This window comes from Corythoichthys intestinalis, chromosome 5 (assembly GCF_030265065.1).
Source record: "Corythoichthys intestinalis isolate RoL2023-P3 chromosome 5, ASM3026506v1, whole genome shotgun sequence".
In the NCBI taxonomy this organism is placed as follows: domain Eukaryota; kingdom Metazoa; phylum Chordata; class Actinopteri; order Syngnathiformes; family Syngnathidae; genus Corythoichthys; species Corythoichthys intestinalis.
The window spans coordinates 1,894,078-1,907,893 of record NC_080399.1 but is presented as its reverse complement, the minus strand read 5'-3'; the positions used below and the strand labels follow the sequence as shown (position 1 = coordinate 1,907,893).

The following is a 13,816-nucleotide window of genomic DNA, read 5'->3' as shown; positions in this document are numbered from 1 at the left end:
TATTGGAGATCTTCGTCTTGGCCTTGAAACGGTTAAGATTGAAAAGCTTGCCATCTGTTCTGTAAATGATCTGGACTCCAGGGGGTAGGCTGTTACTAATTAGGTGGAGAATGGCTGCAATGAAGACGGAAAACAGGGTAGGGGCAATTATACATCCTTGTTTGACCCCAGTTGCCACCTTGAAAGGCTCAGTCTCACTTCCACTGCAGAGAACTGACTAACTACCGACCGACTGACCAACCGAACCTACCGACTAACCGTCATATACCTACCTACCTACTAACCCACCTACTTACTGACAACATATATCTACCTACCTACCTTTCTACCTAATCCACCGACCGACCGACCATCATATACTGTACCTACCTACCTACCTACCGACTGACGAACAAACATAAACCTACCTACCAGCCGACCGACCAACCGAACCTACCGACTGACCGTCATATACCTACCTACCTACCTACCTACCTACCTACCTACCTACCTACCTACCTACCTACCTACCTACCTACCTACCTACCTACCTACCTACCTACCTACCTACCTACCTACCTACCTACCTACCTACCTTACCTACCTACCTACCTACCTACCTACCTACCTACCTACCTACCTACCTACCTACCTACCTACCTACCTACCTACCTACCTACCTACCTACCTACCTATCGAACAACATACAGGGTGACCCAAAAAAAAGTTTACACTGCCATAATACAATTTAAATGCCATGTTTATTCAGTTTAGAATTAGAATTTAATCACAAATTATACATTATTGTAAAGAACATGTACAGTACACTCTATTTTTCAATGTGTCCTCCCTTAAGTGTCATAACAGCCTCCAGGCGCCTGCGGAACGCTTGACAGGTCTTCTTTATGTAGGATGCTGTCATCTTTTCCCAAGATCTAATAATGGACCTCTCCAAGGCTGCCACAGAAGTTTGTGGCTTCTGTCCTCCACAGTTGCCCATATGCTATAATCCAGGGGATTGAGATCTGGACTCTGGGGTGGCCACATACCACCTTGTCAATCAACTTTTTGGTCCGCTCAGATCGGGTTTTCCAGACCAAGGTTTTCGTGAGGCTGTTCCAGTATCTTTCAGCTTCTTTTTAACTTTGTAGACTGCACATCTGGATATTCTCAGATTTGCTGCAATCTCAGTAGGTGTCAGACCGGCACGCAGCAATTCAGGTACAGCTAAAGTTTTCTTCATTTTCAGCAGAAGCATGGGAATTGTAGAGACGAGAGATTACCAGCTGCATTGAGTGACCTTAATGAATCACGTAGGCATGACAACCTATTTAGATATGTTTCAATGGCTTTTAAACAAGCAGTCAACTGAGTGTAAACTTTTTTTTTGGGTCACCCTGTACAGTATATGCCTAACTACCGACCGACATATGCTTACCTACCTACCGACCAACATATACTAGTACCTATCAACCGATATCTCCTGACATTTTCCTACCAACCGATATATGCCTACCTACCGACCATCATATGCCTGCCTACGCACCGACCGACATATATCTACCTATCTACTAACCTACCTACTGACCGAAAACATATGTCTACCTGCCTGCCTGCCTACCTACCTACTTACCTACCTACCGAACAACATACAGTATATACCTAACTACCGACCGACCGACATATACCTACTGACTGACCGACCGACATATGCCTACCAACTGACCGACATATGACTACCTACCGACTGACATATGCCCACCTACCCACCAACCGACATGTGCTTACCTACCTACCGACCGACATATACAAGTACCTACCAACCGATATCTGCTGACATATACCTACCGACCATCATATGCCTACCTACGCACCGATCGACATACCGTATATCTACCTATCTACGTACCTACTTACTAACCGACTGTCAAATACCTACCTATCTACCTACCGAACAACATATATACCTACCTAGCGACCGACTGACCAACATATACCTACTGACTGACCGACCGACATATGCCTGCCGACTAACCGACAAATGACTACCTACCGACTGACATATGCCTAACTTCCGGCTGGCATATACCTACCTACCCACCAACCGACATATGCTTAGCTACCTACCTATATACAGTATGCCTACCTACCCACTGACCGACATATGCCTGCCTACCTACCTACCTACCTACCTACCTACCTACCTACCTACCTACCTACCTACCTACCTACCTACCTACCTACCTACCTACCTACCTACCTACCTACCTACCTACCTACCTGCCTACTGACATATGCCTACCTACCTACCAACTGACCGACATATACCTACTGACCATCATATGCCTACCTACCCATCAACCGACATATATCTACCTATCTATGTACCTATCTACCAACCGACATATACCTACCGACCGACCTACATACAGTACCTTGCAAAAGTATTCGGCCCCCTTGTTTCGCCACATTTCAGGCTTCAAACATAAAGATATGAAAATTAATTTTTTTGTCAAGAATCAACAACAAGTGGGACACAATCGTGAAGTGGAACAACATTTATTGGATAATTTCAACTTTTTTAACAAATAAAAAACTGAAAAGTGGGGCGTGCAATATTATTCGGCCCCTTTTCTTTCAGTGCAGCAAACTCACTCCAGAAGTTCAGTGAGGATCTCTGAATGATCCAATGTTGTCCTAAATGACCGATGATGATAAATAGAACCTGTGTGTAATCAAGTCTCCGTATAAATGCACCTGCTCTGTGATAGTCTCAGGGTTCTGTTTAAAGTGCAGAGAGCATTATGAAAATCAAGGAACACACCAGGCAGGTCCGAGATACTGTTGTGGAGAAGTTTAAAGCTGGATTTGGATACAAAAAGATTTCCCAAGCTTTAAACATCTCAAGGAGCACTGTGCAAGCCATCATATTGAAATGGAAGGAGCATCAGACCACTGCAAATCTACCAAGACCCGGCCGTCCTTCCAAACTTTCTTCTCAAACAAGGAGAAAACTGATCAGAGATGCAGCCAAGAGGCCCATGATCACTCTGGATGAACTGCAGAGATCTACAGCTGAGGTGGGAGAGTCTGTCCATAGGACAACAATCAGTCGTACACTGCACAAATCTGGCCTTTATGGAAGAGTGGCAAGAAGAAAGCCATTTCTCAAAGATATCCATAAAAAGTCTCCTTTAAAGTTTGCCACAAGCCACCTGGGAGACACACCAAACATGTGGAAGAAGGTGCTCTCGTCAGATGAAACCAAAATTGAACTTTTTGGCCACAATGCAAAACGATATGTTTGGCGTAAAAGCAACACAGCTCATCACCCTGAACACACCATCCCCAATGTCAAACATGGTGGTGGCAGCATCATGGTTTGGGCCTGCTTTTCTTCAGCAGGGACAGGGAAGATGGTTAAAATTGACGGGAAGATGGATGCAGCCAAATATAGGAACATTCTGGAAGAAAACCTGTTGGTATCACAAGTAGCACCAGTAGACCTGAGACTGGGATGAAGATTTATTTTCCAACAGGACAATGATCCAAAACATAAAGCCAAATCTACAATGGAATGGTTCAAAAATAAACATATCCAGGTGTTAGAATGGCCAAGTCAAAGTCCAGACCTGAATCCAATGGAGAATCTGTGGAAAGAGCTGAAGACTGCTGTTCACAAACACTCTCCATCCAACCTCACTGAGCTCGAGCTGTTTTGCAAGGAAGAATGAGCAAGAATGTCAGTCTCTCGATGTGCAAAACTGATAGAAACATACCCCAAGCGACTTGCAGCTGTAATTGGAGCAAAAGGTGGCGCTACAAAGTATTAACGCAAGGGGGGCGAATAATATTGCACGCCCCACTTTTCAGTTTTTTATTTGTTAAAAAAGTTGAAATTATCCAATAAATGTTGTTCCACTTCACGATTGTGTCCCACTTGTTGTTGATTCTTGACAAAAAATTAAAATTTTATATCTTTATGTTTGAAGCCTGAAATGTGGCGAAAGGTTGCAAGGTTCAAGGGGGCCGAATACTTTTGCAAGGCACTGTATACTTACCGAGTATAGGACTGACATATACCTACCGACATATACCTACCAACCGAAGGACTGACATATACCGACCGACATATGCCTACCTACCTACCTAACACACCGACTGACTGTCATATACCTACCTACCGAGATACAGCATTATCTATCTATCTATCTATCTATCTATCTATCTATCTATCTATCTATCTATCTATCTATCTATCTATCTATCTATCTATCTATCTATCTATCTATCTATCTATCTATCTATCTATCTATCTATCTATCTATCTATCTATCTATCTATCTATCTATCTATCTATCTATCTATCTATCTATCTATCTATCTACGTTTCTAAAATAAATCTTTGACCTTCCCGCTGAACAACATGTTAGCTCGTACGCGCGCCACAATAATCCGATTGCGCCAACGAGGGAACCAATTTTGTAATGCGTCTGTCTCCATCCGAACGCTCCGCCGCCCCGAGATGAGACCGCAAACACAATATTACATCGCTCCCCGCGGACGTGAATCATCTTTCATTTAGCAAATGCGCTTGAGCGGCTTTTCTTGGTTGTTTTCCTATTCCCAACACAGATATTAGCGAGCGCGCTAATATCCGTGCCGCAAAGCTTGCAAGATAACGTTTTCCGGAGAGAATTAATGACTAAAATCTGCATCGTCCGTCCTTAATGAATTGTAATTAGCTAAGAGGGCGTCATTTTATTGCCGGTAGGTCGAGAGTAGCAGTTCAGGGTTACATTTTTCCATTCGGAAATTGGTCAATATCTTCAAACCCGATGATGCGTAACGTGCGTTTTGTGTCCTCGCGCAGCCCTCCTGATCTACTGGCTTTTGGCCTTCATCATGAAGACCGTCAAGTTCGCCAAATACACGCAGCACGGTATCGGCCCCGGGCAGCTGCGCTACTGCATCACGTGCTTGCTGGTGCTGCTCTACGGACTCCTGCTGGCCGTGGAGATCAATGTCATCCTGGGCAGGGTGAGTCCTCCTTCAGTGCCGTTGATCTCCAAGTTTATTTCTATATGAATGAAAGTTGAATTTTTTCATTTTGGGACATTTCTAGGTCACTTCTTATTCATTTCGGGTTACTTCTTCTTTACTATAGCCACTTCCAGTTCATTTCTGGGTCACTACCTAGTTATTTGAGGGCATTTCTGGGTCAATTGTTTATTTTGTGTCACTTCCTGTTGATTTTGATTCGCTTTCTGTTAATTTTGGACATTTCTTAGTCAGTTCCTGTTCCTTTTCCGTCACTTCCTGTCCATTTTGTATCACTTCCTGTTTATTTTGGGGCATTTCTGGGTATCTTCCTGGTTATTTCGGGTCACGTCCTGTTCATTTTGGGGCATTTCTGGGTAACTTCCTTGTTATTTTAGGGTATTTCTGTGTCACGTGTTTTTTTGTGTCACTTCCTGTCCATTTTGTATCACTTCCTGTTTATTTTGGGGCATTTCTGGGTAACTTTCTGGTTAATTCGGGTCACTTCCTGTTCATTTTGGGGCATTTCTGGGTAACTTCCTTGTTATTTTAGGGTATTTGTGGATCAATTTTTTATTTTTGTTGCTTCCTGTCCATTTTGTGTCACTTCCTTTTTATTTTGGGGCATTTCTGGGTAACTTCCTGGTTATTTCGGGTCACTTCCTGTTCATTTTGGGGCATTTCTGGGTAACTTCCTTGTTATTTTAGGGTATTTGTGGATCAATTTTTCATTTTTGTCGCTTCCTGTCCATTTTGTGTCACTTCCTGTTTATTTTGGGGGATTTCTGGGTAACTTCCTGGTTATTTCGGGTCACTTCCTGTTCATTTTGGGGCATTTCTGGGTAACTTCCTTGTTATTTTAGGGTATTTGTGAATCACTTTTTTATTTTTGTCACTTCCTGTCCATTTTGTGTCACTTCCTGTTTATTTTGGGGAGTTCCTGGGTAACTTCCTGGTTATTTCGGGTCACTTCCTTTTCATTATGTGTCACTTCCTGTTCATTTTGGGGCATTTCTGGGTAACTTCCTTGTTATTTTAGGGTATTTGTGGATCACTTTTTATTTTTGTCACTTCCAGTCCATATTGTGTCACTTCCTGTTTATTTTGGGGCATTTCTGGGTAACTTCCTTATGATATTAGGGTATTTGTGGATCCCTTTTTTATTTTTGTCACTTCCTGTCCATTTTGTGTCACTTCCTGTTTATTTTGGGGCATTTCTGGGTAACTTCCTGGTTATTTTGTGTCACTTCCTTTTCATTTTGTGTCACTTCCTGTTCATTTTGGGGCATTTCTGGGTAACCTCTTGGTTATTATAGGGTATTTTCTGCCTCACGTGTTTATTTGGGTCACCTTCTGTCCATTTTGTGTCACTTCCTGTTCATTTTGGAGCATGTCTGGGTAACGTCTTAGTTATTTTAGGGAATTTTTGGGTCACTTGTTTATTTTGTGTTATTTCCTGTTCATTATGGCGCATTTCTGGGTCACTTCCTATTCATTTTAGGTCACTTTCTGTTCATTTTGGGAAATTTCTGGGTAACTCCCTGATTATTTTAGGGTACTTCTGGGTCATTTTTTTTTTTTTTTCCCTAATTTTGTGTCACTTCCTGTCCATTTTGTGTCACTTCCTGTTCTTTTTGGGGCATTTCTGGTTAAATTCCTGGTGATTTTAGAGTATTTCTGGGTCACTTTTTTTGTTTTGTGTCACTCCCTGACCAGTTTGTGTCACTTCCTGTTTGTTTGGGGGCATTTCTGGGTAACTTTCTGATTTCTTTTTTAGGGTATTTCTGGATCACATGTTTATTTGTGTCACTTCCTGTCTATTTTGTGTCACTTCCTGTTCATTTTGGGGCATTTCTGGGTAAATTCCTGGTGATTTTAGCGTATTTCTGGGTCACTTTTTTATTTTGTGTCACTTCCTGTCCATTTTACGGCACTTCCTGTTCGTTTTGGGGCATTTCTAGGTAACTTCTTGGTTATTTAAGGGTATTTCTGGGTCTCATGGTTATTTTGTGTCACATCCTGTTTATTTTGTGTCACTTCCTGTTCATTTTGGGGCATTTCTGGGTAACTTCCTGGTTATTTTAGCGTATTTCTGGGTCTCTTGGTTATTTTGTGTCATCCTGTTCATTTTGGGTCACTTCCCGTTCATTTTGGGTAATTTCTGGGTAACTTCCTGTTTTTTTTTAGGGTATTTTATTTGTTTATTTGTGTCACTTTCTGTCCTTTTTGTGTCACTTCCTGTTTATTTTTGGGCATTTCTGGGTCACCTTCTAGTTATTGAAGGCCATTTCTGGGTCAGTTCTGTATTTGTGTGACTTCCTGGTGTTTTTGAGTTGCTTCACGCATTCTTAGTCAGTTCCTGTTCATTTTGTGTCACTTCCATTTCATTTTGTGTCAGTTACTGTTCATTTTAGGGCATTTCTCAGTCACTTCCTGGTTATTTCAGGTTATATCTGGGTCACTTCCTGTCCATTTTGGGTCACTTCCTTTTCGTTTTGGGGCATTTCTGTGTAACTTCCTAGTTATTTTCGGGTAGTTCTGGATCACTTGTGTATTTATGACACTTCCTGTCCATTTGTGTCACTTCCTGCTCACTTTTTGGGTATTTCTGGGTAACTTCCGAGTTATTTTAGGGTATTTCTGGGTCACTTTTGTGTTTGTGTCACTTTCTGTTTAATTTGTGTCAAATCCTTATCATTTTGGGTCACTTCCTTTTCGTTTTGGGGCATTACTGGGTAACTTCCTAGTTATTTTAGGGAATTTTGGGTCACTTTTTTATTTTGTGTCACTTCCTGTCCATTTTGTGTCACTTTGATTTGATTTTCGGGCATTTCTAGGTCACTGTGGTTATTTTAAGGCATTCCTGCATCTTATTTTTTTTTTTTTTTTGTCATTTCCTGTTCATTTTGTGTCACTTCCTTTTCGTTTTGGGGCATATCTGGGTAACTTCCTAGTTATTTTCGGGTACTTCTGGATCACTTGTGCATTTATGACACTTCCTGACCATTTTGTGTCACTTCCTGTTCATTTTTTGGGTATTTCTGGGTAACTTCCGAGTTATTTTAGTGTTTACTTTTGTGTCACTTCCTGTTTAATTTGTGTCAAATCCTTATCATTTTGGGTCACTTCCCGTTCATTTTGGGGCATTACTGGGTAACTTCCTGGTTGTTTTAGGGTATTTCAGGGTCACTTTTTTATTTTGTGTCACTTCCTGTCCATTTTGTGTCACTTTGATTTGATTTTCGGGCATTTCTAGGTCACTATGTGGTTATTTTAAGGCATTTCTGCATCTTTTTTTTTTTTTGTCACTTCCTGTTCATTCTGGGTCACTTCCATTTGATTTTGGATAACTTCCTCTTCATTTTGAGGCTTTTCTGGGTCACTTTCTGTTGAAATTCAGTCATTTTCTATTCCTTTCAGGTTACTTCCTGTTCATTATTGGTCAATTGTTCATGATTTTGCGGCATGCTTAGGCCACTTCCTCAAACAGAAAAAGTCATTATAATGATAAAAAAAAAAAAAAAAAATGTAAGTAAAAATATAAATCAATTAAACAAAACAATTAAAAAGACATTTTTGTTTAAAAAAAAATTAATTAAAATTAATGTTGCAATGATGCAATTAATGCAATGCTATTAAAATTAAAATAATTAAAATTAAGAAAAATAATATAAAAATAAAATAAATAAATAAAATAATATTTTAAAAATTATAAAATTAGTAATGCAATTAAAAACAAAGAAAAAACTAATACAAAAAGAAAATACATGAACATATACAGTATATATATATATATATATATAAAATAATGGAAAAAATTTTACATTTTATTAGGTACAATTATATTTTTTTGTATATATATATATATATTTACTAAAATAAATTTAATAAAATGTACATAGCTATATTGATAATACACAACTGTTTCAAGTCTTCCTTTTGGAATTTTTCCTCCCATTTTTTTCTCGCCCTGCGTACAGCTCAGTCTATTTGCTTTTGCTAACCCCTGAGCTGAATCTACCTCATCTGCTGATTGTTTTTCCTTTGGGTAAACATCTGAGAAAGCCACGCTCCCATCACGCTTAGCCCCCTATAAAGCGTAGCGACCTTAATACCATATTATATAATTCACTTGTGAGTTCACTCTTCCATTCAAAAAGCCAGTTTGAATCCTTCATTTTAAAGCAGATAATAAATTCCAACCTCAGTAAACAGCTAAGCTAATTGTCCTTTTTTCTCCTAGCGCTACATGTGTTTCGCCAAGCCCACCGAAGTCAAGCCCCCCGAGGACCTGCAGGATCTGGGCGTGCGTTTTCTCCAGCCCTTCGTCAACCTGCTGTCCAAAGCCACCTACTGGTGGATGAACACCTTCATCACCTCGGCTCACCGGCGACCCATCGACCTCAAAGTCATCGGGAAGCTGCCCATCGCCATGAGGGCCCTCACCAACTACGAGAAGCTCCGCAAAGCTTTCCAGGAGCAGAAGGTCAGCGCTTAGCCTTCGCTCGGCGGGGTCGGAACTTTCCGCGCCTTTCCCGTTCGACTGTGAACTGGGCGACACGGTGACCCCTGTGGGCGTTATAGTGGGAAACAACTTCGCTGTAGAACAGTGTTGTTTTTGGCAGCTCTTTTAATTTTCGTCTTTGTCTTAAGTCTTCTGGACGATCATACTTATTTAGTCTTAGTCATATTTCATAATGTGTTTTTGTCTAGTTTTTGTTGACGAAAACAAAATTAATTTTGTCTAGTTTTAGTGATGGGTCAGAAAGTCATTCTGCAGTATCCAATATATTGATTGTTGGTCACTTTCTGTTGGTTTGGGGAGCATTTACAGATCATTTCCTGTTGATTTTGGGTTGCTGAACAGGAAGTTATGTCCCCAAATGACTAGGAAATGACTCAGAATCAACAGGAAGTGAGCTGTAAATGCCCTAAAATAAACAGGAAATGACCTATGAATGACCTATGACCTATAGGAAATGCCCCCCAAACGAGAGACAGCGAGAACCAAAAGTGGTATTGGCTATGTGGGATTTTTTGTTTTGCCACGTGGCAATTTTTTTCCTGCCATGTTGCAAAATGGATTTTGCCTTGTGGCATTTTTCTTTGAAACGTAGCATTTTTTTTTGCCATGTTGCAAAATGGATTTTGCCATGTGGCAATTTTTTTTTTGCCATGTAGGATATTTTTTTGCCATGTGGCAAAATTGATTTTGCCATGTGGCATTTTTTGTCATGTAGCAAAATTGATTTTGCCATGTGGCATTTTTTTTTTGCCATGTTACAAAATGGATTTTGCCATGTGGCATTTTTCTTTGAAACGTAGCATTTTTTTGCCATGTTGCAAAATGGATTTTGCCATGTGGCAATTTTTTTTTGCCATGTAGGATTTTTTTTGCCTTGTGGCAAAATTGATTTTGCCATGTGGCATTTTTTTGCCATGTTGCAAAATGGAATTTGCCATGTGGAATTTTTCTTTGTCATGAGGCATTTTTTTGCCATGTTGCAAAATGGATTTTGCCATGTGGCAATTTTTTTTTGCCATGTGGCATATTTTTTGCCATGGGGCATAATGGATTTTGCCATGTGGCATTTTTCTTTGAAACGTAGCATTTTTTTGCCATGTTGCAAAATGGATTTTGCCATGTGGCAATTTTTTTTTGCCATGTAGGATTTTTTTTGCCTTGTGGCAAAATTGATTTTGCCATGTGGCATTTTTTTGCCATGTTGCAAAATGGAATTTGCCATGTGGAATTTTTCTTTGTCATGAGGCATTTTTTTGCCATGTTGCAAAATGGATTTTGCCATGTGGCAATTTTTTTTTGCCATGTGGCATATTTTTTGCCATGGGGCATAATGGATTTTGCCATGTGGCATTTTTCTTTTTTTTTTTTTTTTGCGATGTGGCATTTTCTTTGCTATGCGGCAAAATTGATTTTGCCATGTGGCATTTTTTTTGCCATGCTGCAAAATGGATTTTGCTATGTGGCATTAATATTATTATTATTTTTTTGCCATGTGGCAAAATTAGGACATGCATAGCCCTTAATGGCATGGACGCATGGCCTGCAAAAATTCCATATACCCCCCAAAAAATGCCACATACCAAAAAAACCCAAAACAAAACAAAATAAAACCACAAAACAACACAAGCCACAAAACAAAATCCATTTTGCCACATCCCAAAGAAATGCCACCTGTCAAAATATATTTTGTCACATGGCAAAAAAAAAAATGCCACATGGCAAAATCCATTTTGCCACGTGGCAAAAAAATGCCACATGGCAACAAAAAAGCCACATAGCAAAAACAAAAAAAAAACAAAAAAAAAAGCCACATGGCAAAATCCATTTTCCCACACATCAAAAAAATTCCAAATGTCAAAATACATCTTGCCACATGGCAAAAAAAAAAGCCACATAGCAAAATCAATTTTGCCACATGGCAAAAAAAGCCACATGTCAAAATACTTTTTGTCACATGGCAAAAAAAATTTTTTTTTTAATGCCACATGGCAAAATCCATTTTGCCACATGGCAAAAAAAAATGCCACATGGCAGGAAAAAAAGCCACATGGCAAAATCCATTTTCCCACACGTCAAAAAAAATTCCAAATGTCAAAATCCATTTTGCCACATTGCAAAAAAAAAAAAAAAAAGCCACATGGCAAAAAAAAAAAAAAAAAAAAAAAAAGCCACATGGCAAAATCCATTTTCCCACGCATCAAAAAAAATTCCAAGAGTCAAAATACATTTTGCCACCTGGCAAAAAAAAATAAATGCCACATAGAAAAATCAATTTTGCCACATGACAAGAAAAAATGCCACATGGTAAAATCCATCCAAAAAACACAATTAGGTTCTGTCATTTTAATCTTTTTGAGCGGAGCATGTGCGTTAATTGCGTCAAATATTTTAACGTGATTAATTTAAAAAATTAATTACCACCCGTTAACGCGATAATTTTGACAGCCCTAATATATAAATATATAATCTTTCCAATGCTAAATCTGATATCTGCTACTTTGCGCTTTTTTACTTATCGCGGCGGGTTCTGGTCCCCATTAACCGCGAAAAACGAGGGATCACTGTACTCTATCTTTCTTAGACCCTCCCAGTCGAAATGGATTGGACGTCTATCGCCGTCAAGGGCAGCCAATGAGTTAACACAAACACTATTCTATTGGAATATATTGGCGGCTACAGTTGGTTCCTTTTTCTTCTTTTTCTGAACAGTGACACCTTTTTAAAACGATACATCGATTCTTGGCGGCAGCATACCGATAACCTTTTAGGATACAAAGTATTGCGATACATCACCATTTCGATATACTGGACTGTAATGTCACACCCCTAATATACTGTCTATATCATTTAAGGCACATTTTTGCATGGTCTGTAGTTGAGACACGTCTTCATTTGGGACGTGTCCGTTTTCTCGGCGCATGCAAGCAGTAAATGAAAGATTTCCCAAGAGAACTCGGCCGTCGCAGTACAGCTGTTTTCCAAAGATCCTTGCCGATGGGCGCTTTGAAGCCAAGCTGTTGTTTTGACGCACTTGCTGACGTGCACAAAGTAAAAAAATACTCACACCAGAATAGCGCACAGTTTCGCTAACGCGGACCTTATAACCAACAAAAAAACATTCTCAGATAAACTAGTCATTTTTCTACTATAAGGCGCACTTGGCTATAAGCCGCGCCCACCAAACTTCATGAGAAAATCATATTTTCCATGTATAAGTTGCAGATGTGCGATATTTGCGTTAAGGAAATTAGCTTGTACCACTAAATCAGAGGTCACGGAACCGCGGACTTCGGTCCGGTTCCGGACCCCCAAGCTGTCTGGACCGGATCTCAAGCTGTCGCGACTGATACACGTTGCAACAACAAAAATCATTTTTGTCAACGGCTTTGCAAAACGGAGGTGGGCAACAAACAAAAACCTTAGCGGTGATGCGCGTGAGCCAGGGCACCCTTCTGTGTTAGGACAAACCCCTAATAAAAAGAGCATGGAGGGTTTTTTCCTTAGATCAATTTTGGTGACTATACAGCGTAATCTAGCATTTCTCTGTCTAGTCCCTCTTTGCTCTCCTTGGCCAAGAAAACTGAGTGTCTTCTCTCCTTATTTTTGGGTAATTTTACAAATGTCTACCTAAGGGTCTATTTTTGAACTTGACATAGCCCAAACCACCTGAGGACAGAATAAAATGCATTCATTCAAAAAGGACACAAAATCAAGCTTCTCCCATGGCTATCTCAGTCCCCAGACCTTTTTTTGTTGGCAAAAGGCGGTTGTACAAAATATTAACACCAGGGGTGCTAATAATTGTGACACACATTATTTGATGTCAAATAATTTTTTCTTTATGTGGGATTTTTTCCCCCTCTGAATAAATGCACTTGTATTGAAGGTTGGATTTTTCTCTTTTTTCCATTTAGGTCCCATATTATTTGAATTAAAAAAAAATAATTATTAGAAGCTAAAAAACACATCTTAACCAGGGGTGCCAAAAATTATGGAGGGCACTGTATTTTCGTTATAGTCATCGTTGACGAAAACACGACTGGTTTGAATGGGAAAAATTGGCATATTCAGCAAGTGAAAACGGATACATGGAAATCTGAATATAATGAAAATAATTCACTTAATCATGGTAGGGTCATGTTGCTAGTGTTACGTATGTCCCTACCGTTACGATGCAAACCTATGCCACAGGCTGTGCCCTCCCATTCGAAATGTATCGGACACCTATAGACCCTACCCACCGACGTCACAAAATCACGTGCTCGCTGTATG

The 13,816-nt window shown here is 39.8% G+C and overlaps 1 protein-coding gene across 1 annotated transcript in view; it reads left to right on the top strand.

Moving 5' to 3' along the window:
• Positions 1 to 13,816, top strand: part of abcc8 (ATP-binding cassette, sub-family C (CFTR/MRP), member 8) — a 97,181-nt gene that overhangs the window by 17,840 nt on the left and 65,525 nt on the right. The window contains exons 5-6 of the mRNA XM_057836461.1: positions 4,853 to 5,019; positions 9,263 to 9,505. Coding sequence (XP_057692444.1) covers positions 4,853 to 5,019; positions 9,263 to 9,505 — 410 coding nt within the window. The remainder of the gene's footprint in view (positions 1 to 4,852; positions 5,020 to 9,262; positions 9,506 to 13,816) is intronic.